This window comes from Erpetoichthys calabaricus, chromosome 18, assembly GCF_900747795.2.
Source record: "Erpetoichthys calabaricus chromosome 18, fErpCal1.3, whole genome shotgun sequence".
NCBI lineage: Eukaryota > Metazoa > Chordata > Cladistia > Polypteriformes > Polypteridae > Erpetoichthys > Erpetoichthys calabaricus.
Genome location: NC_041411.2, coordinates 76,005,544 through 76,033,347, shown reverse-complemented (window position 1 = coordinate 76,033,347; position 27,804 = coordinate 76,005,544). Strand labels below are relative to the sequence as shown.

Below are 27,804 nucleotides of genomic sequence, written 5' to 3'. Positions count from 1 at the left end.
CTACAGCGGAGTTAGTGAATAGAACATGGCGGATTGGCTTAGCAAGATTTCCATGCATGTCACTGACAAAAAGACTTTATACAAGGTTGAACTCTTAACCACTTGTTATCAAGTTTTCAGTAAATAAAAGCCAAATCCGTATGTGAAAGTGGACACAATGAGCAGTAAGAGGATATGGACTGAGAGAGGTTTTGTTCCAAAGCCTCTTCGTTTCTAATTTACAAAACTTCACTTTGATTAGTCAGTCAGGAGAGTTGCGTTGCGCAGATTATTGCATGGCTCTTGGGTGCATTCTTCGACTCCACTGGGCCAGAAAAGAGGTTATAACTACTCTGTGCAATACGTGATGCATTAGTGTTACTGGAGAACTGCGTTACTGGCACGCTTCTACGTACAACTCCACGATTGACACGTGCCACACCTTCAAAGAACAAGTCAGGAACTAGAAGGGCACCTCTGTTTACAAAGCAACACTAAATGTTGCACAAGAAAAATAATTATTTTATTAATATTATATATATATATTTCAACATTTAATTATAGACAAAATATATACATAAAACAACCTTCTTCTGTTTCTGCAATAAAAATCCCAAGTACCGCTCCCACATACAAAACTAAACTGTTTTAAAATGATACATTCATCTCTCGCTTTACACTCAAATATTTACACAAAGAAACTGGACAGGCTTTTGATATATATTTTACAAATAAAAGGCAACATGATATATAACAGAAACCAAAAAAAAAATGAATGCACTGGTGTCTTAAATGGTCAGACACCATTGCCAGTAACCTAGCAGTCTGATGGCCACCCCAAAATACAGTTCCAAGGGCGAAAGAAACCTTTCACAGAGCCTCTACAACATCGTACACTTCTCAAGGCCTGTAACCTCAGAATTGGTGGAACTGAGTCTCTCAGAACGCATGTGGTGATAATATTATACATTAACAAAATGAATTCGGAAGTTTGCTACTTAAACAGTCTTTATCAGTCTGGGCATTCAGATTAGCAGGCATGATCATCAGCATTGCGCGCACCAGTTTCCTATCACAGTCAGGTCACAATATAGTCACTGCCAATCCAACCCTTTTTGTGTTTTCTTCTGACACGCAACAAAACAGTAAAATAAAACAGTACAAGAGTTTTTTGGTGTTAACGTCTGGGGCAGTACAGATACTTCAGCAAAATCGTACAAGACAGCTAAAAAGTCTGTTCCATTCTCCAATTTATAGCAGTCAAGCTGAAAGCAGCATCTACAGGATTCTTACATTCAACAAAGGTGTAAGTGCAAAAGGTAGGTAAATATTCTTAGTTGCCCTGACAATCTGGGGTAAGGGGGTGGCAATTGTTTAATTAAAAACACCCAATATTTAGTTCCTCAAGGAGGGCCACACACACATACACACACAAACAATGATTCTGTAGTTGTGCCATTCTTTGACAATTTCTCTTTCACCGTTCACAGCATGAGATGTCTGCAACCCCATCCCCAATGTTTTTGTTGGGCAGCCTCATTATTTTCTTTGTTTAAGTCATAAAGATGCAAGGGCCACTTAGCTGGAATACACATGCCCATCACTTTTTAACTGGCCGCAGTAAGCATTGACCATGCGCCTAGTCCAGTGCTTTGCCAGCTTAAATGACTCCCAGACAAACAGGCACTCCTATTTATAGACAGTGGCAACATTCATTTCATAGTGTTACATGTAAAAGCTTCTCAGTCTTTGGTTTCTAAGTTCAAAGGTGAAGTTTGCTTTAAAGCTTGACGCAGTGCTGGAGAGTCCAGAGAGGACTGTGATGTGTGCGGTGAGCCCACGCCTGGAGATACAAGAAGAGATGGGGGGTGCTTCTCTGGGTTCATAACGCTTGAAAGTGTTGATGACACATTGGAGAGTCCAGGATAGAGAACTGGCATTGAGGCAGGATACCAACATTTCTCAAGTATTGGCAAATATGCTGCCGCAGAAGGAGGGATTAAATAAAAAGGCAGACACAAAGGGGGCTGATGTGAAGAAAATCCCAATAAATTACTGTGAATACCCAACAACTCTTTATTAGAAAGAGCATTATCCTCTGTTGACCCTGCCCTTGCCCTTTTAGCTGGTGGGTCATCAGTCTCTTGTTTGATTGTGGTTATCCGGTCACTGAATGAGTATTTGAGTTCATCTTCTTTGCTGCAGTAGTGACGGTCAGCCTTAGTCTCAAGTTTTTCCAGTTCACCCCCATACCCACTATCAGTATCTGTATCACTGCCACTCTGCTCACTGCCAGCCTGCACGTAAGTCCTCTGAATGACTGGAACACAGTTTTTGCCATGTCCTTCAAAACTCATCGGTTGGGGAGGAGAAGATTTGTCTTTTGCATCCTGGCTTTTCTGACTGTCACGCTCCATCCGCAATCCCTGGGTCTCGGGCAAGATTTCAGCAGCAACTTTCTGGAGGTGGCTGATCATGTGGGAAGGTGTGACTTGCTGGCCATCCTCTTGCTTTGTCAGGAAATGCAGAACCTCCCTTGCACACAAGTGGAAGCCAGAACGGAACATCTCCTCACTGCTGTCGTGAAGTGGCATTGTCTGCTCCCCTAGATGGAAAAAGTAACATTGGAGTTGGTGAAACCTAACAAAATCCTTATTCAGGATACCTGTCACATAAAACATCTTAGAAGTCATTGACAAACTGGGGTACGGTGTACCTCTGGCATTCGCAATTACAAAAGATTTCTATTACTAGTGATTCTTCACTTTTAAATTTTTAATCTCAGGATTGTGTGTTATTGCCCAGTCTGCTCTGGAAATCATCTTGTGATAGTGTAGGTTGTCCATGAGGCTATATAACATAAAGATCCTGTTTATACCTGAATAGAAGAACTGGATCTGTGCACGAAATGCATGAGCAATCAGACCTGCATAATCCGGAATGTGCAGCAAAACTTTTATTTTGGTGTCACTAAATCCGAAGTTTTAACTAGAAACACCGGGAAAAGTCAAGCAAAATGACACCTTCTATTGGCTAACTAAAAAAGATTACAATATGCAAGCTTTCGCGGCAACTCAAGCCCCTTCTTCAATATTGTAATCTTTTTTAGTTAGCCAATAAAAGGTGTCATTTTGCTTGACTTTTCTCTACATTCATAATGGCTAACACGGTACAACACGTTAGTACTAGAAACGCCGGGAAATGTTGCTGCCAATAAAGGTCACCTAAAACTTTTATATTGCGCAAACCTGGATTCGAGTAACAATTTATTTAATAAGACAAACGTGCTCATATGGAAGAACACGCAAAAAAAAAAAGACGATGGAAGACGGGCTCTTACCGACTTGCATGCCGCTTTGCAACGCCACGATCTTCTGCTGCTGCTGCTCCAGGAGAGTCGTCAGCGCTTTCACGTGCTTTAGTGTCAATTCCAGGACGACAGCCTTCTCCAAGTGACCCAGCGTCTGCAAATCAAGGAGGTAAGGAAGGGTTACTTCTGCGGGCTCCACTGCGACCTGTCACTAAGGGTGACAACCAGATGTCGTCTCCATCTTGGCAGTCACGACCTTTGTTTTTGTCTGCCGGTGCTGGTGCACCATGTAGCATGTTAATCGCATCCTATTCTTGTGCTACGTTCAGTGTCCTTCACTCACCGTAAGCTTCAGATGCTCCGGTAGAAGATCTTTGAGCTGCGCGATGCACTCGTTGATCCTGTCGCGTCGCTTCTTCTCGATCAGTCTGTGGGGCAGCTTGTAGGTTTCCTACGTTAAACAAATAAATATATATTAATACGGGTTTACTATTCGCACTCCAATCATACCTTGTTTCTACTAAACACACATTAAGAAAGTTGAAAGTCTATTTTCAACCCATCAGCCGGACTCGTTTTCATTAACGCGAGCCGCTGCGTGCACCTTGGGTAGGCGGGAAGCGCGAAGCCAGGGAGGCGCGCCGAGGGTGAGCACTCACCTTGCTGTCTTCCCCGCGCTTGATTCCTCTTCTTGGTTTGTAGACATACATGTGTGGAAAATCCATCCTGCTCCTGCAAGGTAAGTGAGGCAAAAACATTAATATTAGATAAGAACGCTTTAGTGCACGCCACCGACCTCCCTCCTCTTAGAACATTACAATACTGCACGTACCCCGCCAGGTCCGAGCTGTCCTGAGACGCGTGTTTCACCAGACAAGGCGGTGGTGGTGGTGGTTGCGCACTGGTAATCCTTTCCATGCCCTCGGTTTGTCTCACAGTGAATAAGACACTGCAGTCAAGTGTACCAGTCCGATGAAGCTCCGCTTGTTTTATGTGCGCGCGACGTCTACCGAGATCCCCGGGAAAGTCGGCTGCTGTTGTGCGAAGCCGCGAGCTGGAATAAATGCTTCGGCGTGGGTGGATTAGGCTACGTGTTAAATAAAGCCGCCTGTGACTGGAGGCACGTCTGTGTCTGGAGCTCTATAAGTGACTGCCTCCCTCCGTCACATGAGACTCACGTGTCGGCGAGCGCTGCCGGTGGCGCACTACCCAACGCCGCCCCCCACCCCGCAGCACTGCCCTGTCGCCTTCCTGAGAAGAGGAGGAGGAGGAGGAGAAGGGGGGGGGAGGATCCGGCTGCGGCGTGAAACCCGTGCACTCCTTCCCAGCTGTCACGAAACAAGAGATATATAAAGACAGCTTCCTTAGGGATACCCCCCTCCCTCCCCTCCTCAAATCGTGATCAGAATCGGAAGAAGTAGGGAGGGAGGGAGAGAGAGGGAGGTAGAGAGGGTCAGGCTGGAGTCTAGCCGCTAGAAGAGCACGTCACACTCAATTCACGCTTTCCGGAAAAAAAGGTTTAATTTCTTTTTTGCAACATTCACTCTGCAAATCGCAGTTTTTTTTACGCTTTCCTGGGAGATTGCGGGGCACCTCATGCATGGATTCATGTGCACTGCGGTGATGATTATCACCACCGTGCACGATCGTGACTAATCAACGTGATTCCGGCAGAGCTACCCGCTGAATAGTCCCACTTGGATGCTAACTTGGAGATTATTCCTGATCAGCTGACACATCCCCTGATAAAGAGTTATAAAATGACCTTTTTTAATATATGCGAATATTTCAGATAAAAAACAGGCCGCATGATCTCTTAGCGCTTCAGTCCTGAGGTACGGGCTGCGTGACAGCTGACCCAAAATTCCAGAGTGGACGGTCACAGTTCTGGCTCCCTTAATTGTCACATTTAACTGAAGGCTGCACTTCTATCGATGTCCAGACATTTGTCTGAATGTGTTGTATGTGCGGAGTACGAGCCGTACACCGGGTTATTAGTGTTAGTGAAGTAATTCATATACATCCATCCATCCATTATCCAACCCGCTGAATCCGAACACAGGGTCACGGGGGTCTGCTGGAGCCAATCCCAGCCAACACAGGGCACAAGGCAGGAACCAATCCCCGGCAGGGTGCCAACCCACCGCAGTAATTCATATACATATAAAACATATTGGTCTGAATGTATGTGCGGAGTAGAAGGGGTGTATTGAGATACTAATTTTGGTGAAGTAACATATATAACAATATAGCAGATACTTATCTGAGTTTATGTGGGGAGCAGGAAGTACATATGCACTGGGGTAGTGGTGGTGATATATACAGTATGAATGTAAGTGTAGAGTAGAAGAGGTCAATGTGGTAATAAAAATAATTCTTTACATTTATATAGCGCATTAGTAATTGAAGAAAAATAAATATCTATCTTTCTGTCTGCATGCCTGTCTGTTGCTTTTAAAGTGACGGTTACCTCGAGAATTAACCACAGAATGTATAAAGCACGTGTAATAATACTGAAGAACTGTGGGGATTTGAAGGAGGTGCTGTGTTCCATTGCTGAAGGGCAGCTTAAACGTAAACTGTGATTAAGTAACATGATTGATAATTTGTAAGATACTAGAAAAGTTTTGTATTTTTGAAAGATTTAATTATGTCATGTTATCCTGTTAAATTGGAATGTGCAACGAATAGCGGATTGAGTAGGGTGAAGGGATTTCTAGTGCTGGGGAAGAAGCTTGAACTCTTTTCTTTAAATACTTATTTAAGCTGTTTTTATATATATATATATATATATATATATATATATGGAAATTAAGCTCTGTGATACGTTTTGCATATTTGTAGCTGGAGATCCACAAAGGAAGAAAATGAATCACGTATCATAAAGTAGTTTTTATTCCTGAGCTTTCAGCTCCTGCCGGGAGCCGTCATCAACAACAACGACAACATTTATTTATATAGCACATTTTCATACAAATAATGTAGCTCAAAGTGCTTTACATGATGAAGAAAAGAAAAATAAAAGACAAAGTAAGAATTAAAATAAGACAACATTAATTAACATATAAGGTTCGATGGTCAGGGGTTACAGAAAAAACAAAAAAAACTCCAGACGGCTGGAGAGAAAAAATAAAATCTGTAGGGGTTCCAGACCTTGAGACCGCCTAGCCCCCTCTGTGCAGAGGATAATGATTAGACATACAAGAATCAAAGGCAATATATAGCAAAAAAAGGTGGGGGGGGGGGGGGGGTAATGAGGTGGGTTTAGGAGGGGTATTGGACGTAAAGTTTTATTTATTATGAGGATGTTCTTCTTAAGTTTGCATATGCTGGGTTTATGTCCAAATGTCTGTTAATGACGTTTTTGTTTGATAGCCAAGATTCAGCCAGCTATCTGGCACTTTTAGTACTGGCCTTAAATCTTATTTGTGCATTGTCCCAGTTAAATGTATGTCTGGTTGATTGTTGTATGCATATAAATCAGTATACAGTGGTGTGAAAAACTATTTGCCCCCTTCCTGATTTCTTATTCTTTTGCATGTTTGTCACACAAAATGTTTCTGATCATCAAACACATTTAACCATTAGTCAAATATAACACAAGTAAACACAAAATGCAGTTTGTAAATGGTGGTTTTTATTATTTAGGGAGAAAAAAAAATCCAAACCTACATGGCCCTATGTGAAAAAGTAATTGCCCCCTGAACCTAATAACTGGTTGGGCCACCCTTAGCAGCAATAACTGCAATCAAGCGTTTGCGATAACTTGCAATGAGTCTTTTACAGCGCTCTGGAGGAATTTTGGCCCACTCATCTTTGCAAAATTGTTGTAATTCAGCTTTATTTGAGGGTTTTCTAGCATGAACCGCCTTTTTAAGGTCATGCCATAGCATCTCAATTGGATTCAGGTCAGGACTTTGACTAGGCCACACCAAAGTCTTCATTTTGTTTTTCTTCAGCCATTCAGAGGTGGATTTGCTGGTGTATTTTGGGTCATTGTCCTGTTGCAGCACCCAAGATCGCTTCAGCTTGAGTTGACGAACAGATGGCCGGATATTCTCCTTCAGGATTTTTTGGTAGACAGTAGAATTCATGGTTCCATCTATCACAGCAAGCCTTCCAGGTCCTGAAGCAGCAAAACAACCCCAGACCATCACACTACCACCGCCATATTTTACTGTTGGTATGATGTTCTTTTTCTGAAATGCTGTGTTCCTTTTACGCCAGATGTAACGGGACATTTGCCTTCCAAAAAGTTCAACTTTTGACTCATCAGTCCACAAGGTATTTTCCCAAAAGTCTTGGCAGTCATTGAGATGTTTCTTAGCAAAATTGAGACGAGCCCTAATGTTCTTTTTGCTTAACAGTGGTTTGCGTCTTGGAAATCTGCCATGCAGGCCGTTTTTGCCCAGTCTCTTTCTTATGGTGGAGTCGTGAACACTGACCTTAATTGAGGCAAGTGAGGCCTGCAGTTCTTTAGACGTTGTCCTGGGGTCTTTTGTGACCTCTCGGATGAGTCGTCTCTGCGCTCTTGGGGTAATTTTGGTCGGCCGGCCACTCCTGGGAAGGTTCACCACTGTTCCATGTTTTTGCCATTTGTGGATAATGGCTCTCACTGTGGTTCGCTGGAGTCCCAAAGCTTTAGAAATGGCTTTATATCCTTTACCAGACTGATAGATCTCAATTACTTCTGTTCTCATTTGTTCCTGAATTTCTTTGGATCTTGGCATGATGTCTAGCTTTTGAGGTGCTTTTGGTCTACTTCTCTGTGTCAGGCAGCTCCTATTTAAGTGATTTCTTGATTGAAACAGGTGTGGCAGTAATCAGGCCTGGGGGTGGCTACGGAAATTGAACTCAGGTGTGATACACCACAGTTAGGTTATTTTTTAACAAGGGGGCAATTACTTTTTCACACAGGGCCATGTAGGTTTGGATTTTTTTTCTCCCTAAATAATAAACACCATCATTTAAAAACTGCATTTTGTGTTTACTTGTGTTATATTTGACTAATGGTTAAATGTGTTTGATGATCAGAAACATTTTGTGTGACAAACATGCAAAAGAATAAGAAATCAGGAAGGGGGCAAATAGTTTTTCACACCACTGTATATATATATATATATATATATATATATATATATATATATATATATATATATACACACACACACATATACTCGTATATATTCTTTTCAAGTCTGAATAGCAATGTGATTATTAGGTGGTTACCTAGCTGGCTACAGATGGACACTGAGACACACAATGTCCAAAAAGCACACTCTATTTATTTTCAGTTCTTTTCAACACAACACACAGTGCACCAACCGTCAAATATGCTCAGTCCTATACTTTCCTTTTTCTTTTCTTCTGATGCCTCCACTCCCCTCCCGCAAGCTCCATCCTCTTCCACCCGACTCTGTCTCCTTGAATGAAGTGAGACAGCCCCTTTTATAGGGCACCCGGAAGTACTCCAGGTGCTTCCTGGTTAACATCTGGCAGCACTTCTGGGTGTGGTGGAAGCGCTGCTCGTGAATCCAGCTCCTCTTCAGGCAGCACTTCCGGGTGTGGTGGAAGTGCTGGAGATCTTGTTTCCAGAGCTGTCCAGGCGCTGGCCACGGACCCCAACAGGTTTGAGCTTCTAAGCCCCAAGTGCATGGCCCAATGCAACCCAGGGGGGCTAACCTCTCATGTCTCAGGGTATAAATCCTGGTCTCCCGGTAGGACATGATCCCCAGCCATCCATCACTATATATATATATATATATATATATATATATATATATATATATATATATATTCATATATTGCAATTCAGATTATGGTGATTTCTTTCTCATAAAAACACAATTATTGGAGGGAAAATGTTTTTGAATTTGTTACAATTTTTATTTTTTCATACAATAAACATATTTAAAAAAAAAAAAATAAATCTCTCTCCCTCTCCAGATGAGTTATCTCCATTTTCTTAATAAACCTAATCTAATGTTAGATATTGGGAGGCCTGAGCATATCTCTGAAGTTTCGGGCGCTACATTGTAATGGATCACATCTTCTCACCTTTTTCCAAAGTTAAGCGTTCTGTTTTAAAGTCTGTAATGGCACAGACAGGGGACATGGTACTGACATTCCATTGAATAGACGCTCACACTTGGCAAAGCTAAAAAGAAATTTCAGAATCACAACCTAAAATGCTTCCTTTTTAGTATTCCCTACCTAGACAAAAAAAAATGAAATCCAAAGTCTTGGTGAACTTTGCACCAGTTTATTAACTCACCCCATCTCGAACATGGGACCACTCCCATCCCTTAAAGGAGTGACATTACAATATTAATACCTGACCCTGTCCTTGTAAACAATTCTTCAGTTATAATGGTGTTATTACTTTCTTTTCTTGATAATATATAAGCGGTCATTATCTGTGTGGTGGGTTCGTCTATCTTTACTGAGGGGAAAAAAAATGTAATTGAAGGGTTGTGCTTGGGTGGTAAGGCTGTCCCCACTCTCCTACATGTGGACCTAATCGCCACTACATGTATGTCACACTTTCTACAACCTTCTTTTTTTTTTCCACCAACAAGACAAGCCCCCGGCAGTAATTCGGAGCGCCCATTCTAGCCCACACCAGTCACTTATGCAGATATTAGAGCTGCCTGGTCCGTGTACTTGATGAATATTTCAGGGAGGTGCAGCCAATCTTGGTAGAAAATCCAAAGTGAATGTTGACACTTTTTAAGGACTGTACACAAGCATCAAATCTAAAATAGTCTTAATTTAAAAGAGTGTATAGTTTGAAATGAAGTGACATACGTTTAGCTCACGCTTGTTTTCACGCGGTATGATGACTGCATGCAGGTCTTTTGTGTGTAACTTTTCATTTTTCACCTCTGAACACTTCACCTCACCTAATACAAACAGAAGAGCCGATTACGAGGCTGTTAGAAGGGTAAGCCCGTGTTTGCTAAGAGTGAAACCGTTACTGAGAATCTTCAGGCATGAATAGCCTGCTGTCTTGAAATTGTAAATATTTTTTGTAATAAAGGCAGACAGTGTAAATGAAACATTTTAATTACTGGCATAAAAGTAATATATAAATACTCATACTGTAATGAACATAAACAATCATCTTGGTGTGCAATAGAAAACATTTTAAAAAGTAATTTGATTCGTTTTTTCAATGTAACGACGACTAAATGTCTACAGCACGTTTTTCTATAAGTGAAGAGCTCGATGCTGAAGTACTTATTTTTTAAAGGCAAGGGTTGTGTCTATAACTCCGTACTGTGTGCTTTACTTAAGTGAAGGAACACAACAAAATGCACGAAAGGCTAAAGTACACTTCATGTAAAGAGTTGCCACTTGAACACAAAGTGATTTAGAAATGGCAGATGCACTTCATTTGGTTTTCCTACACGCACACTCTTAAAAATAAAGGTGCCAGTGTGGATCTTCAGAGTGATGCCCCCTCCAAAAAGACTCATCCACGTGAATGTTATAGAAATAACCATTTATTTATATAGAACAGTGTCCATGGTGTGAATAACCATGATGGCAACAAATCGGTGAAATACCAATTGCTCATGATTTTAAAAGGACTCTTGCTGCATACATTCAACACCACAGGTGAAGTTCAGGTTTTCTTAATCTATCAGTGTCCTGAACCCTACCATACATTAAAGATTTCATTTTTGTACATATGTGGAACTTTTTCAAAGCACAAAGAACCAACTTCATATGCAAAGAACTCTTCCCAGAATGAAATGGAGCTTTGGCCATCAAAGGCTCTATGAGAAACCATACAACCCAGTAAAGACCTATATTGTGCCATTAAGGAACCAGGATTTTTAAGAGTGCAGTCAGAGCACTAGCCAGTTAACGGACCCCCTTATTGTCACACAGGAACTCAGTGGTAGACTCCTCAATTCCTAGATGTGTGTTTGTAGCAGTAGGGTGTTGTACCATGTTAGCCATTATGATGGTGTTCTCTACAGAGAGGCGATTTTAAAAGTCTATCCATCCATCCATTATCCACCGCTTATCCGAGGTCGGGTCGCGGGGGCAGCAGCCTAAGCAGGGAAGCCCAGACCTCCCTCTCCCCGACCACCTCCTCCAGCTCCTCTGGGAGGACCCCGAGGCGTTCCAAGGCCAGCCGGGAGATATAATCCCTCCAGCGTGTCCTGGGTCTGCCCCGTAGCCTTCTCTCAGTGGGGCATGCCTGGAACACCCCCACAGGGAGGCATTCAGGGGACATCCTAACCAGATGCCCGAACCACCTCAACTGACTCCTCTCAATGCGGAGTCTCTCCCAGATAACTGAACTCCTCACCCTATCTCTAAGGGAAAGTCCAACCACCCTGCGGAGAAAATTCATTTCGGCCGCTGATTTTAAAAGTCTGCAATTTAAAAACACACGCTTGCAATGAGAAGTCAAGCAAAATGACACCACTTTTACCCAATTAAAAAAAGTGTACTTTTGCTCTACTTCTCATTGCAAGCGTGTGTTTTAAATTGCAAACTTTTAAAATCGCCTGTCTGTAGAGAACACCACTCCAACTGCTTGTATACGTCTACAGTGAGGACTGTCAGGCATAAAGATTCAGATGTCTAGTATAAATCAGCAACCTTCAGTTTTACATGTGAAATGCAAAACTTTCTTTATTTCTTTAATGCCAACACTGGTAGGTGAAATGATTCACTCGTGCTTACACAGTTGAGACCGAATCAGCAAACACAGCTTCCTAATTAGACATATTTAAATAGCACCTTAGGACATCTTCCAGTTAAATATCACCCCAATAGGGTACCTCTGATTGTTCTCACACTGTCATACCCTGAGCGCTGCTAATCCATTGGACTGATTAAGGGGGATACATTGAGTTGTAATGCGAGTTTCACCCTGTAACTCTGTGGTTTACATTCCAACAACTTAATAATAATAATAATACATTTTATTTATATAGCGCCTTTCCCATGCTCAAGGCACTTACAGAATATAATAAAGAACGGCAGAATATACAGTATATAGCATTGTACAAACCAGATAAATAAATAAAGAAGATTAAGACAGTAAATTCTGAAAAAAAAAAAAACAGACAACATAATTGATGGTCTCGCACACACATACAGGTTACGTTGGCATCTTGACAGAGAAGTAAACTGAGAGAAAGGTAATAAAGTCAAGTAGAGCTAAAAGCCTTCCTGAACAGATGAGTTTTGAGTTGTTTTTTAAAAGAATTCATGGAGTCAGCTGACCGGATTAATTTTGGTAGGTCATTCCAGAGTCTGGGCGCTATACAGCTGAAGGCCCTGTCACCCATAGAGTGTAGATTAGTGAGGGGCCCAACAAGATTACCAGAATCAGAGGACCTTAGTGGGCGGGCAGAGACATAGTGATGGAGGAGGTCACTGATGTAGTTTGGTGCGAGGTTATTTAAAGTAAATTAAACTTAGCAACTGTATAGGCCATGTTGTGCAGTTTATGGGCTCAATTATCACACTCTGCTTGACGTGGGCATTTCAACAAGGAAAAAATTAGTTCTAGGTAGTTTCTGTATTTGCATAATATCCTTTAGTAAAAATGCATTATGAAAGCAATATTTGTTACTTTAAATGACAATCTTATTTAAAAAACACAAACTAGCACTATTCACTCCTAAAATATTTCTTCTCTAATGGCATTTTACGGGATTGTCTGGCTCCTTTTAGATCCATTACTTGACAAAGAACTATTTCATTATGGGAAGGGTTCTTGGCCCATGAAATTGCTTCTTTAAGCTTTGAGAAGATGTGTACACAACAAACATCTTTACTGTATAGTGCAGGGCTGGATGCTAACAGATTAAGAAAACCTGAACTTAGTCTGTGTTATTTTATGTGGCAAGAAACCTTTGTAAAATCAGGAATCTGCTGGTATTTCACAAATCCGTTATCATCTAAATAAGGGTTCTTTTTATTTTTAAGAGTGGCGTACACGTACTTCGACAGTGAATATTCGCGAAAGCTCCGTTAAAATCAAGTATACCAGACGTTATCTAGTGCTGAGAGAACAGTTCCATATGTGAACAGTGTTCCATATGGACAACCTGCAGGGAATTTCAAATATTGTTTTCAAACTTTGTCTTTTTTATATAATCAGAAGAAAACGAGCTATTTACAATAACACCTCTACAGTCTGAGGTGAAGAGCGGTTCCTGATGATCCAAGGAAAATAATCTCTAGTTGTTCTCCTACTTTGTGAGGATTGGGGGTTGGTGATCAAATATTTATGAGATCGACGTGACTGTTAACGGAAAACACGAACGCCGGTATAAAGTGTAACCCAAAGTGCTGTTGTGCGGCAAGACATTCATTACAAAATCATACTGGAAAAACATCCGTCTTCTGGAGAGATCCAAAGTTAATATATAAGCAATGGCCCCCGGGCATGATATTAGGTCAGGATACCTAAACAAACATGAAGTTTAAAAAGTAACAGGTGCTTCGCCCTCAAGTGACCGCCTGCGACCTCCGAACTTGCCTTTCTACACTTTACTCTCATAATAAACAGCTGCTGTCTGAATTGATCATTTTCCTTACGATTATAGGTACGTTCACAAAACAAAAGTATGAAAGCTAAACATCATTAAGAAAGTATAGTTGATAAGAATTCGGTTTATAAGCAACTAATACTTTATAATGAAAGACAAATAATAAGACATTTCATTTATATGGCACCTTTCCCATGCTTAAAGCGCGTGATTGTGCTTATATAAGATAAGTTAGTTCAATGTCAAATTACCAACAGCAGCACTTCCAATCAGAGCGGCTCTCGCATTTTGTAAGCAGTGCCACACCGGCGATTCCTTACGCTAGCATAGCGCACTTCTGCCTAAAAGAAGGGAATTGTATGCCAATTTACCAAGAACTGCACTTCCGGTCAGTGGGGCTCTCGTGTGCTGCAAATAGTGGCTCTACGGCGGGCGATCACTTATTACCAGAGCGGTCCACAACTGCGCTCGCCTGCCTTGCCTAATCTGAGTCAGCTTCCTCTCCACCAGTACGCATGTGCGAGCCGATCACGTCTCTTGTGCAGCTGTCCCCGCAGAGCGCGGGCGGAGGCTTCCATGTGCCGCTGCACGTGCGCTCCCTGAGCTCGCCGATGGCACGCCCCTTAGTGACGCCATGCGGTGTTTTCACCGGAAATGCCTGCTGGCGCGCAAAGTTCGTGGCAGCGGCGTCTCAGAGACGGAGACAGCGAGTGGGCAGATGGGGAGTAGCGGATAGAAGCTGTGCTTGTGAGTCGGAAATGCAAAGTAGCTCTGATTAGAATGAGGAAAGGGGGTAAGGTGGTCTATATTGTCACGTAACACTTTGTGAAGAAGGCATTGATACTTGTGTGCTGTTTTTAAATAGAAAAGTCTGGAAAAACCATTCATGTAAATATAACTTCAAATAATCTAAACGTTTTGTGGAGAGTAGTGATAAAAGCGCTATATAAATGTAAAGAATTTATTATTATTATTATTATTATTATTATTAGAAGATAGCTAGATAGATATGAAAGACACTATTTAATGGATAGATATATGGATAGATTAACAGAAACTGTATTAATCCCGAAGGAAATTGCAGTTACAGAAGACAAAAAAGCCACAAATAAACATATAACAAGAATAATCATAAGTATACCAACAAGGTACCAAAACATACAATACAAAGAATTATCATAATGCTAAGTATGCTAAAACAAGGTACAAATATACATATAACAAGAATTATCTAAAAGTGAATTAACAAAGTGTAGGCATTTTCAAATAAAATGATTAGAGTTCTACTTAACTCATCAGTTCCAATTTCGCTATTCAGAATGTCAGTCATTGGCCCAGTATACTGCACAGGGTATCACTGTTAAAGTGTCTGCTTGACCAGCTCAGTACCATTAAACACAGGGAACAGGACCACCTCAGCCTCTCATTATAGAGCCAGAACTCGGCTGCTTTCTGCAGCTTTGATTTAACTGTCTCTAACTCCATCATCCTTTACTCAATATACATATTCTACCCCTCAAAGTAAAGGTTAGACATCTGTTTTTTCTTTTTCAGAATTTGTACAGCAGGAGAATGAGTTATGCTGTACACATAAGTTACAGCAGACTTAGTTGCAATTTCTACCAAAAATGTTATTCTTATTTCCATAGGTGTTGGAATAGGCTTCCAAACATTATAAAAGTGTCAGTGAATGCACCAGGAACAATCCGGAAAAATAGTTATGAAGTATGTAATAGTAATATGTCCAGTTTAAAAAAAAAAAAAAAATTTTTTTCTGTTTTTGCTGTTTTTAAATAAGCATCCCTAGCATACATATCCATTATTGAAAACCTATGGCCTATGAATCATTTTGCAAGGTAAATCCTACTGTCAGAGTATATATAGTTGCTAAAGAAATCCTACTGTGTATCCAAATTACAACACCAATAGTTTCAAGATTTAAAAACATCTTTACAAAAAAAAAAAAAAATCAAATTGAGAAAGTTGAATGTGGTGTCATTTGACAGCTGAAACACTCCTCTCATTTAGCAAATAAAAGTCTGTCCATCAAATTGTACGCATTCGAATCGGGACGTTCAAGAAAGCCGAGGAGGTACCAGTTCAGCCGTTCTTGTTGGAAGAAAGAAAACCTCTGCAACAACATGTTATTAGGAGATGCAATATGGCATTTTTATATCAAACACTGCACTTTAATTATAGCAGCAAGGAAACACATTTTTTTGCATTTCTTTTAAATTTTGCACTATTGTTCTGTCCCTCCATCAGGTCCAAAACAAATTAGGCCAAATTTAAAGGGATATTTGCTAGTCCAGTGCACACAAAGAGCATCAGCAGCTCAGCCGGGGGGAGACTCATTACAGAGCTTAATGGCAGAGGGTTTAAACAACTTTACATAGTGCTTCTTGTCTGTTACTGAAGGTTCTCCTCAGTTTAGCCAAATCTTCATACAGGGTGTGAAAGTCGCTGTCCAGGATAGTAAGCAACTTCCTGAGTGATTTCTGTTCTACCACTTCCTCCAGCCTGACTCCCAAGACTAAAGTAGCTTTTTTAATCAGTTTGTGGGCATCACCTGCACCGATGCCATTTCCCCAGTACACAACCACAGAGATAATGCAGTAAATGTCTAATTTGAAACATTTATTTTCATAATAAGTGCAAAAAGCAGAGCTCAATTGCATATGCAGTATTTAGACTAAATTATAAATGTAAGAAAATCCGTGAAGCTATTACACTAACGTGCATATATGTGAATTGATAATGATTTGGCTTTCAATTGTATATGGTAACTGAGTTTAGTATCCCTCATGAAAGACTCTCATCTGCTCAGCCTTGCTATGGACTGGACACAAAAACGAACTAGCCATCTAAATCAGACAGGTTCTGTAGCACCAGGACAGATGTCTATGTCAAACACAGTTAAAACATGTATGATGCTTCTACATTCAGATATGTAATTAAGTATATTTGTAGATGGCACAGCCATTAGCACCTTACAGCTTCAACTGAATTTCATTCTCAGTCCAGTTAATTACTTTGTAGACTTTTCTCCAGTTACTTTGGCTTTCCTCCCACTTAGGTAGATAGTTATATCATTATATTTTCTAGGCAAAGTGCTTCACATAGACAGTGGGGAGCCACATCAACCACCACCAATATGCAGTATCCACCTGGATGATGTGCCAGCAGCCATTTTACACCAGTATAGTCACCATACATCAGCTGTTAGGTAGTGAATGGGCGAGAGAGTTAGTTTGACAATCAGAGAGAGGGAATGATTAGAGGTCCACAGTGGACAAGGCCGTGATGGGCAATTTTGTGGAGTTTGCATTTCACCCTGTGTCTGTATGTGATGTGAAGAATTCACAAGACACAAGTGCAAGGGTTTGGAGTATCAGAAAAACACCTACTTGGCTGTGTAACAATAATTCTAAACAAAAGAAAAACAGTGTCATGGCACAAGCTAGAACACAGACATGTTATTGAGAGCTCCGTCTTGTGTGGGGACCAAAAGTGACGACCTCCCTCAGTAGGCCACCTGATTAAATAAGTCCGAGCCCTAAAGGGGTGGGGTTTGGAAGCCAAAGTGGGGATGGGACTAGGTGTCATCTCCTGGGTTTGGGCGGACCTGTGGTGGAAACTGGAAATATGGTTTGCGACAGAGCCCCCTATTGCATCGGAGCAGTATTGGCTGGCCTACCTGAGCCTGGGTTTTCTTCCGGATAGTTCATTTCCTGTAGCATGTGCATATTAGAGTAACTGGTGATTATAAATTGGCTCTGTGTGGGTATGAGTTGTGGATATGTGTGAGAGGGTCCTGCAAGAGACAGTCACATTGTCTAAGACAGTTTCCCGCCTTATAAGAACATTTATTTCTATAGCACATAATGTAGCTCAAAGTTCTTTCCATGTTGAAGTAGTTACATGCAAAGAAAACCAAATAAAATTTAGATACGTACAACAATGAACAAATAATACATAGAATACAGTAATCCCTCGCTGTATCGCGTTTTGACTTTCGCGGCTTCACTCTATTGCGGATTTTATATGTAAGCATATCTAAATATATAACAGGGATTTTTCGCTGCTTCGTGGGTTTCTGCGGACAATGGGTCTTTTTACTTCTGGTACATGCTTCCTCAGTTGGTTTGCCCAGTTGATTTCATACAAGGGACGCTATTGGGGGATGGCTGAGAAGCTACCCAATCAGAGCACGCAGTTAAATTCCTGTGTGCTGATTGGCTCAGTGATGGAGCGCCGAATTCGAGTCCGCTGCGTTAACCAGGAAGTCTCGTCTCACTCATTCAGCATCAACATGTTTCGCTGTGTAAAGACTCAACTTTTGTGGTCTTTTTTGTTTATCTTTGTGCATAGTCAAGCCCTTCGTTATGGTTCCAAAACGATCTGCTCCTGCTACTGCTTCAGGGGCTGTGCCCAAGCGCAAACGGAAGATGCTAACGATTGCCGAAAAGGTAAAAGTTTTGGATATGTTGAAGGCAGGGAACAGCTACACCACTGTAGGACGCCATTACGGCATCAATGAGTCCACGATTCTTTATATTTAAAAAGGAGGAAAAGCATATAAGATCCACGGCCGCAGTGTTCTTTAACCAGGGTGCAAAATGAGTTGTAAGTGGATGTAATAAGGCGGTAGTCCGGATGGAATCTGCTTTAGGGATTTGGATTGAAGACTGCCGGAAGAAGAACAACGGCGGTGCTACACAATCGCCTGAAGAGGTTCCTTTAGAAGAGCTGTAACGCTCTCCTTTGTTGTGCAGTAAAATTAAACTCATCGTTATCGGACAAGTCGTCGTGTCATTGTTGGTGAGTAACCATAATTAATTTTCTACGTACAGTACTTATTACATGTACATAGTTTAGTGTCACTGTACACACATTTTACTGTATACAATTTTTCTTGCATTGTACGTATTTATTGCTGGTGGCCTGTCTGTCGTAATGGCTGTAACATATGTGATATTGGAGACGCTCGATATCTTTAAAATAATATTTAGGTTTTACTGTATATAAACTGTGTTTACATACGTACATAATTTCAACGAATCTTATCTAATATCTAAGAGAATACAAAGGGTTTATGCTGTATAATTGTGCGGGAAATGTTTATAATAGTGTGGGAGAGTTTATAAGGGCTTAAAATATATAAAAATAACCATATGACCATATGGTTTTTACTTCACGGATTTTCACCTTTCACGGGGGGGTTCTGGAACGCAACCCCCGTGATCGAGGAGGGATTACTGTATAATAAAGATATATACAGTAATTAAGAGAAGTAGTGTCCTTAAATACTGAATTGTATTTTTTTTTAGTTTCTAAATGACAGTATGATGATAAGGTTAAAGGGCCAATGTGGACAGAAAAAAAAAATGCAGTTAATCTTGAGAGAGAAAGAAAAACAAAATCTGGTTCAGGGGGGTTAAAGACCATCCAGCTCCTACTTAGCCTAACATAAATGTCTTTAAGTTGTTCTTTATTTTTTTAAGCTCCATCTTAGAAGATGATGCAGTTGGTGTTGTGACATATTGGGGGGTCTGCTTTCATTCAAACATCACTGGCGGCTGCACAGGACCTTGATCAGGTGGTGGTGATGTAATTTCCAGTTTTGCCTTCTGCAATCCTGAATTTAATTACGTATTTTATTATTTTGTATTATGAGAACTGATGAGAACCATCTGCATCATAACTTTAAAACAAACATTCAGCAGGGGCTGAGAGCCAAGCTGTATTGACTGAATGTTATCTGGGGTATGAACTGAAGAACAGGTTTTGACATGAGTATCAAACAAAAAAAAAAATGAGGCTGTGACACCCAGGTCTTGTGAGTTAATAATCTAAAGGCTAGTGATTACTGAAATTTGTCTCTAGGATCTAACAGCCAGATCCACAGGTATAAATTAACTCATTTGTCTAATAAGCCCTGTATTTTTCTCCACATTCAGAATTATCCAATGGGGTACATTTTTCTCTTCAATAGCAACTTATTACACATTTCTCTGATTCTTAACATGTAAGAGGCTAAGGGTTTATTCTGTCCAGTACTGCAAACATCTGCTATTGAAGTCACTTATTTCTTTTCTTGAAAACAGACATGGGGGTAAATGGCTGATGTGCTAACTCGGGTTTAGGAGTAACACAGTGAATATCCACATTCAAGTGTGGCTCATCTTCAAGTCCTGACTGCTTACATCCATTTAACCAGTTCAAAACTCGTAATCAGCTGAAATTTTAATAGAATTCAGGAATGCCTCTTATGCATAAAATTTCAAAACACAATGCAGATAATTCCTCCTGGGAAAGGCAATCTCATATTTCCATTTTTAAATTGAGATATATTTTAGGAATGTATTATGTTTAAAGACATGAATTAGTCACATATCAAGAGACTGACATGAATACAAATATGATGCAATTGTGGCTTTCATGAAGTTAAGTTTCACATTTTTTAGGTAACTTTGGGGCTTGCAGGATGAAACCTTGTCTAACAGAGTGACAGGGACAAATGTGAGGCAAAAATATTTTTAGATGTCTTAAAAATATTGTGGGGTCTAGAAAACAGAGCAAGGCATATCTGAGTGAAGCAGATCACGTCAGCATTACTGTGAGCTGCCAAACATGAAGTGGGGTGCTGAAGAAGGACACACATGGTGTGGTTGAGTAAAGAACGCTGCGCTGGAGAGAATAAATGTGGGTGCACTAACCTGGTTGTCCCCGTTTAATTCTCAAGGCTCCTTGATTAAAGGCAAATATAAACAGGCGCTCTGAGGTGCAAAATGAAGTCAAAACAAAAAGTAGATCTCCTCTTAGGTGTTTGGGTAAAGGATGTTTGTGGTGATAGGTCACAAAGTTTGGAGCTCCATCCTGCGGGGTGCTCTTATCATAGAATGACGCTTTCTCCCGATGGCCTTGCAACTTACAGGCAATGGGCCAGAAAGGGCGGAGTCAGCTACCATGATTGGGTGTCTTCATGGCACTTTGGAGGGAAGGGAAGAGGACACAATTGGTGCCAGCGCCCTCTCTTGTTCTGGGGTGGTATTATGTACCTTAAATGAGCCTGAAGGATGACCCCCGCCTTAACACGCATGTGTGACAGTGGTCTGTTTAAAAAGTTACAAATGCCTGAAATGTAAAATGAGGAAGGTGAAAAAAGCACAAGGTGCATTTGAATACAGAAGTATCTGCAGAAGTAAGAGAAATCTGAAGGGCCTGTAAAAGTAACGCAGATGTGGGGTGCAAAGAGTAATGCCTGACAAAAAGAGAGGAGCAGGACCAGGTGAGGAGGACAGGTTATGGGATTAAAGCAGTTTTTATTTTTATCGGTGAATACGTGTAGAGCAGAGGAGAGCTTGTGAATGAGGAGGAGGGTTCAGTGAGGAATGGTGAATGAGTGCTGTGTAGGGTGTTTGAGGGTAAAATGGGGGACGTTTGTGAATGCCAGATGGACTGATTAAAGGTCCAGAGTGGACAAGGCCGTGATGGGCAACTTTGTGGAGTTTGCATTTCACGCTGTGTCTGTATAAATCGGAGTACATGTGTATAGAGGGAGATAACACACAGGGAAGGTTTTAGTAGTAAAACAGGGTGGTCAGTATGGACGCTGGACAAGATCAGAATGTAGGAAGGATGTGTAGACCATAAAGCAGGATGTCATTTCCAATACTGTGACATCTAAAAGTCATTGTTGGAACTCTAAGCAGTAAGAGTGTATGTGCATTTAAAGCACATTATGGATGATTATGAGGAAGGTTCAAGGTTAGGGTCATAGTACAGGGTAGGGGATATTAAACAGTTTCACATAATACAACCACTTCATTGTGAAATTTATATTTATATTACCATACCATTTTCTGAGCAGGGTTGCAGGGGGCTGAAGCCTATCCCAGCAAGCATTTGGCACATGGCAGGAACAACCCCAGACAGGGTGACAGTCCATCACTGGGTGAACACACACACACCAAACACATGCTAGGGCTCATTTAGCATCGCCAGATAACCCTAACCACCTAACCCTGCATGTCTCTGGACCGAGGGTGGAAACCCATGTAGACATGAAGAGAACATGCAAACTCCATACAGGGAGGACCCAGCATGTGAACCCTGGTCTCCTTACTGCGAGGAAGCAGCGCTACCACTGCAGCACCATGAAAGACAATCCATAAAATCATTTACACGTTTTCTGAATCTGTATAAGCAGAGATAGTTATTAATATGGGCCAAGTGTCATCTGTTAGAGAGAGGACACCTTTTTTGTAAATTCTTAAAAGTGCACATCACACATTAAAATAACTCCCGTCAGATACCAGGGCTTTCAACAATTTCTCTGTATACCTGCAGCATAATCACATTGCTGTTTTATTTGCTTTTGTGGCTTTGTTGGAAACTTTGAATAAAATTTTACAGAAAGACTATCTGACTAATTCTGAAATCTGTTTGAGTCTTGCTGCCAGGTATCAGCTCATCCTATTTAAGACATATTAAAGGAGCAAACATAAAAGGAATTTGGACATGTTTCAAATGAATGCCTTCAGCAATTTGCATGGAGCCATCCCTGCTAAATGCCAGCTGATATATACACAGTACTTTATTGCGTTAAAGTATCAAATGCATTTTTAATCTACCAGGCTTACTTTGTTGTCGTGGCCAAATTTAATAAACAGCAAAATCAAGCTGACATATTCCTATTTGAAATGACACAAGTGTGTGTTTCAAACACTTACACAGTTAGACAGCTCCAGAAACTGTTGAGGCTGAGGTTTCACATGACAAGCCTTGAGACAAGAGTCCAATAATTTCTTTTATACGTCTTTTTGATTTAAAGGCTGTAGAGAACCAATTAGATATACAGTGGGAGTAAGGGAGACTTCTCAGAACTGTCAGCCAGAGACACGTAGACACTTGTTTGTGCCAGCACTTAAGAAAGTCACGTGTATGGAGACATTGTCACATATCAGTCACAGTACAGCCAGTCGGTACTTGAGGTCCCACTTGACCCGTGTCTGCAGGTTTTGACTCAGTGCAGAGGCGGTGAATTTGGCACTCTCGTGTCTAGCATTGCTTTTTAAATTGATCATTGTATTCTGCAGGCTGCATACTGTTGAATAAGACATGAACATTAAGGCAGGTGCTTTCATAGCAATCAAAGGTATCAAGAGTACCTTATAGCTTTTCATAATTCTAGAACCAAAAGGTTTGGTTTAATTTACTTGTTTAGTGCTGACTTTGGTAAACACTACAAAAAAAGGTTTGCATCCAAAATGTCCAATTCCAGTACAGAAATATTGTAGCTGTCCATGAGTCACAAATTGCTTTAGTCAATATTGTGGCCTGTGGGGTGTATTGTAAAGCAGACCTCAAACTAGGAAATAACCAATAAGATCAAGATAAATGATATTTGTTTAACAAAAAATAAGTACACACGAGCTTTGGCAGATCACAAGCAGTTACAGGAATGCAAAAATACAATAAAATAATAAAGAACTATACTTTCTCTGGGTCTATTTAAAAACAACCTTTTCTTGTCCTAGGAGGTGACTGGTCCACTTGTCCATCAGCATGGCACTCACAGATGCTTCATCTACCACCCTGTCATCTTTTAGACATCTCATGCTGTTTTCCCTCCAGCCAGGTAAGTCCTTAACCTTGCTAATACTCACCTGAAGCTCACAGGGCCTGTGGTCAGTGGTCTCTTTTAAGTCCTATCCTGTTAAGATTGCCACAATGTCTTCCAGGCCAGACCTTACCCTTTAAAACTCCAGAGCTCCTACTTGCAGCCCTAGGCACCACTGAAAGCCTACTGAAAAGAATTTGCAAATCTGCAGGGCCCTCAGTAACAGAGTATGCAGGTTGGCCTTAAGTGCTGCTACTTCAGCTTGGGAAATCTGCCACATCTGTTCCTGCTTCCTTCACTGCCCTTAGCCTCAGAATAATTATTTCTGAGTATTCCTTTGTTATACACTTTGGTGACCCCAACGTGATTTGAACACGCAGCCTTCTGATATTTAGTGTGAGATAATAAGTTACCTTTAAGGACCAATGATTTGTGTAATCCGGAGTTAATCAGAATCTAATCTAATCTAACATGAAATAACTATTAGAGATTGTTAAGTGACTGTCATTATAGAAGCATTCCACCATTGCTAGTTAGGGCCAGTCTAGTTTAGATATTCTAGGTTATTGATTGTAATATTATAACAAATAATGTAGAGCTTAACATTTAGGTACATTTATTAATTGAGAAGAATAATAGTAAACTTATGGGATGACACACATAACAAGTATTTTGGGAATAAGGGACACTTACTGTAGGTCAGGACATCCATAACCTTTAGAATAGGATGACACAGTTTAAGCTGACATGTTGATGGCGATACAGGACAAATGATTAACATTATGGCTTTTTGAGTATATGTATTATAAAAGATGGTGAAATAAAGTAATAATTTGGCCCATAGGAGATGGAGTGTCTTATACATGTGGTGGTGAATGTGTGGTCTGTGAAGTAAAAAGCCCAGATGAAAAGTTTGAAGATCTCTACTGGTGACAGAAGATTTGAACCCTTAATGAGAAGCTTGGGTATAACCCTTGAAATTTGAATGTGACCTTGGAGATGACCCAGTGACTTGCATTTTGGAAAGTAGTGCTGACATCTTCTGAAGGGAGGATTGACACCTACTGTCCACAAAATAACTGCATTAATATGATAAAGGTGGTTCAGGTTGAGACCACAGCTAGGAGTAAATATGGGCAACTTCATGAATGAATGTGTTAGGATGTGAGCATGGTGAGGTTTATAAGGACTTTATCTCTGATTATTATTGTGCATATCATTGACAACATAAAACTGAGAACTTTTGAGTTTTTTAAAAAATAAATATTTGGCTATCTGTGTCGCCACCAACAGGTCTGATTATAGATGATCACAAAGAACTATATAGGTATATTAAATAGTTATTTCACCACATTTAGGAATTGGGACAATTCTGACATTATGTGTTTAGTGTGAACTCATCTTAGAAACAAAAAGGTAAAACCAGTATACTTAGTACTGGCTTCATTTGAACCTAGAGACATGGGGACCTATGTTTTCCAAAGTAGGAATTACTCTCTTGGTTGCATCATTGTGTCTTTGAATGGTATTTTGCTGCTTGTTGCCAGTTTTCTAGTTAATTATTACCAGAGTAATCCAACACTCTGTGGATTCTTGAACCATGGGCATCTTCAGCTACAGATTTTGATTCTCTTCTTGATGACAATGTGGATAATGAAATATTAAACCAAAAAGGCTCCCTGGGTGAAGTGCTAGTAACCACACCCCAGGGAGGTGAACCTCTACGGTGTGCAAAGTACCTGGGTTGAAAAAAAATTGTTATTTCACTGGAAGAAAATTTCTCCAAGCAAAGGAAGAGCACTTATTATGGACAGTTGTTTTATTATTTTAAGCCTTCTGTATTATTTTCTTCTAACCATCATGGATTATGTTATATTCCCATGTCATTCAATTTTTTCTGCACTTATGATTGATTAGACACATATTGACTGTAAGGATAGGGCCAGGGAGTCTTTTACTCGTCTCTGTTGATTGATAAGGGGAGATGTTTGGCTCCTGTGCCACCAGAGGAGAGGTACAGGTGTTGAAGATTAAGAAGAACTGTAAAGGGTCTGTATTAGGCCCTGACGAAGATTTGAACCAACATCCCTTACTTTTCTTTTGGAATTTCAGGATAGGTGGTGAGGCTAAATTAGCCTCAAAGGGAGGATTATAGAAGGAAAAAATTTTATACATTAGGTATAAATAGCATATTAGCATAAATAGCCATAAAAGTAATTAATAGCTTCTAAATGATTAAGAATTAAGCATAAATTAGAATGTTAAGCAAATAAGATCAAAAAAATCAGTCATATTGCATTTTCTAGTAAAAAAGGAAAAATTACCAGTATTAAGAGAGGAAGAATAGAACAGGACAAGTATGACACACAGAAACTACCCGAGGACAGAAGAAGGGGGGACCAGGACACCTGTGTTCGAAAGTCAGAAAGCTCAGTAAAAAATAGGCCCTGGTAGGCATGTAAGAAGCCAGCTGGAACAGTGAGTCAGCAGAAACGGCAAAAGGAAGATGATGTAATGTATGGAAAGTAAAATTAGTGTATTCATGTATTAGCATAAATAAATCTAGACAAATATATAAGCTTTAACCTTAGTGTAGATACTAATGCAAGTCAGGATTGCCAAGTAAATAATTGAATAAAATCATATGCCATATTTCTTTTTAAATTAAAGCTTAGTTTTGACCACCAAATAGGCTAGGAAGGGAAAATGATGAGAGGAAGCCCATATATGGAAGAAACGCCTTGGCTAGTGAAAGAAATGAGCAAAACAGAAAGTAAAATTAACAATAGACAGTGAAAGTACCGGAGGGGCCAGCTGCAGGGAAAGTCAGGAGATAATAACAGTTCCCATGGGAACTCAAGGTATCGGCTGGACAGGAGCAGAGGGGAGTCAGAGAAAAAGAGCATATGAGCTAATCTGAGCGAGGTCGGAGTGATAAGAAATGACTATACCTGTAGTTTGAAGTCCTGAACTGTTCGGGGCTCAGCTCAATTTGGCCGTATTGGGTTGAGTCCGTGTTATTTTTATGGTTATTTTATTGCAATAAAATTATAGATTCTGTTTGCCTATCCCGAGACTCCTAATAGCCTTCATTTCAGGTAAAAAGCCCTCTGGTGACAATTATTCGCCACGACAACACCAGCTGGGCATCCCTGCCAAGGCACCTTCTACTTGCGCCTCATGTAGGATGGCACCTTTGGACCCTGACATTAATAAACTTTGTAATGTATTTAGGACTTTAGATTTTCCAGACTAATTTAAGTTCTCAAAGGACATTAATGAATATTTAATTAATGGCCTGTAGGTGCTGATGGTGACTGTTTTGATTTGTGTTATAATTAAAATAATGCACTACTTGTTAAAATATAATGAAGAGAGATGGTACAAGTAAAACAGCAGTATTAGTCATGTGTATGGTCCACTCAGATCAGTTCCAAGTGTCTTCTGTTTCCAGTTCTACTGTCTCACTGAGCAAGGTAAAGTCAGTCATATGCTTTGCCTTGTGCAACTTCTTTGCTTAACAAGAAGATTATTTTTAAGTGATTTGTTCAAAATTATAAGAGTGCAGTTTATTATGTCTGATAATTTTAAACAGCTGACTTATATAGTATGTTCCTGTTTCAGATTTTAATGTATTATCTATATTTAATACAGAGGTCCCCAACCTGGGATGCCCACAATGCCAGGGGGCTGTAAGATGTCATTTCAGGGGATATGGCAAACAGGAAGTCGCGATTCGCCAAAATTGAGTGAGGTGAGTTGTCTGACTTTATAGTGGTGCAATTGGTGTCTTGCAGTGTGTCGTCATTTAATAGCTGGTGCTCCCCTTATATTATATGAAAAGAATCAAGCATTACATACACAATTGTCACCTGGGAATGAGCCATAGAAATGCATGTTCCTGTGGGTCTCTTTCTGTGTCAGCGTTTGTAAAGGTGAAAAAGAGAATGGAATTTTGGATCTTGCAATGATCCGTAGAGAAGGGTGAGGTCTAGTATTGATTTATTGATTTCTGTGCAAGCCCTGATCAGAAACATCACCAATTTTGATAGTTGGATTGACATTTTTTGCTGTTGGGAGGACACCTGTTGCTTAGACACGGCCCGTCTCTCCTGCTGGCGGTCCTGGCAGTAGCACAGCAATGTTAACTGTGTGGTGCATACTTTTTGAACTGCAGTGCAGGTGTCATTGGGGACAAAGCTCGGCAACTGTGTTTCATTGCTTAGTATTGGACCAACTCCCATTGCTTCATGGGGGTCTCCAATCTCCACGGTTGTTGATCATATGTTATTTCTTATCCGTGCTTAATTCCTCACTGGATACTCCAATCTCTAGAACATCATAGTGAGTGTCTAAGCTTCACAGGT

The 27,804-nt window shown here is 40.5% G+C and overlaps 1 protein-coding gene and 1 long non-coding RNA gene across 2 annotated transcripts in view; one reads left to right on the top strand and one right to left on the bottom strand.

The window, feature by feature from the left end:
* Positions 1-27,804, top strand: part of LOC127526220 (uncharacterized) — a 388,781-nt gene that overhangs the window by 28,846 nt on the left and 332,131 nt on the right. The window lies entirely within an intron of this gene.
* bhlhe40 (basic helix-loop-helix family, member e40) lies at positions 481-4,520 on the bottom strand. The gene is made up of 5 exons (XM_028825508.2): positions 4,122-4,520; positions 3,949-4,021; positions 3,633-3,740; positions 3,320-3,443; positions 481-2,584 (listed from the first exon to the last, which is right to left on the bottom strand). The coding sequence occupies exons 1-5, from the start codon at positions 4,205-4,207 to the stop codon at positions 1,722-1,724; spliced, it is 1,254 nt and encodes a 417-aa protein (XP_028681341.1). The 5' UTR covers positions 4,208-4,520; the 3' UTR covers positions 481-1,721.

Bases quoted from the DNA above. Each gene is read 5' to 3' on its own strand.
- bhlhe40 (XM_028825508.2), bottom strand. From the start codon at position 4,207: ATGGAAAGGATTACCAGTGCGCAACCACCACCACCACCGCCTTGTCTG. The intron at 3,741-3,948 runs GTGAGTGCTCAC...TGTTTAACGTAG, and splicing joins AGCGCGGGGAAGACAGCAAG to GAAACCTACAAGCTGCCCCA. The intron at 3,444-3,632 runs GTGAGTGAAGGA...CTTGATTTGCAG, and splicing joins CGGAGCATCTGAAGCTTACG to ACGCTGGGTCACTTGGAGAA.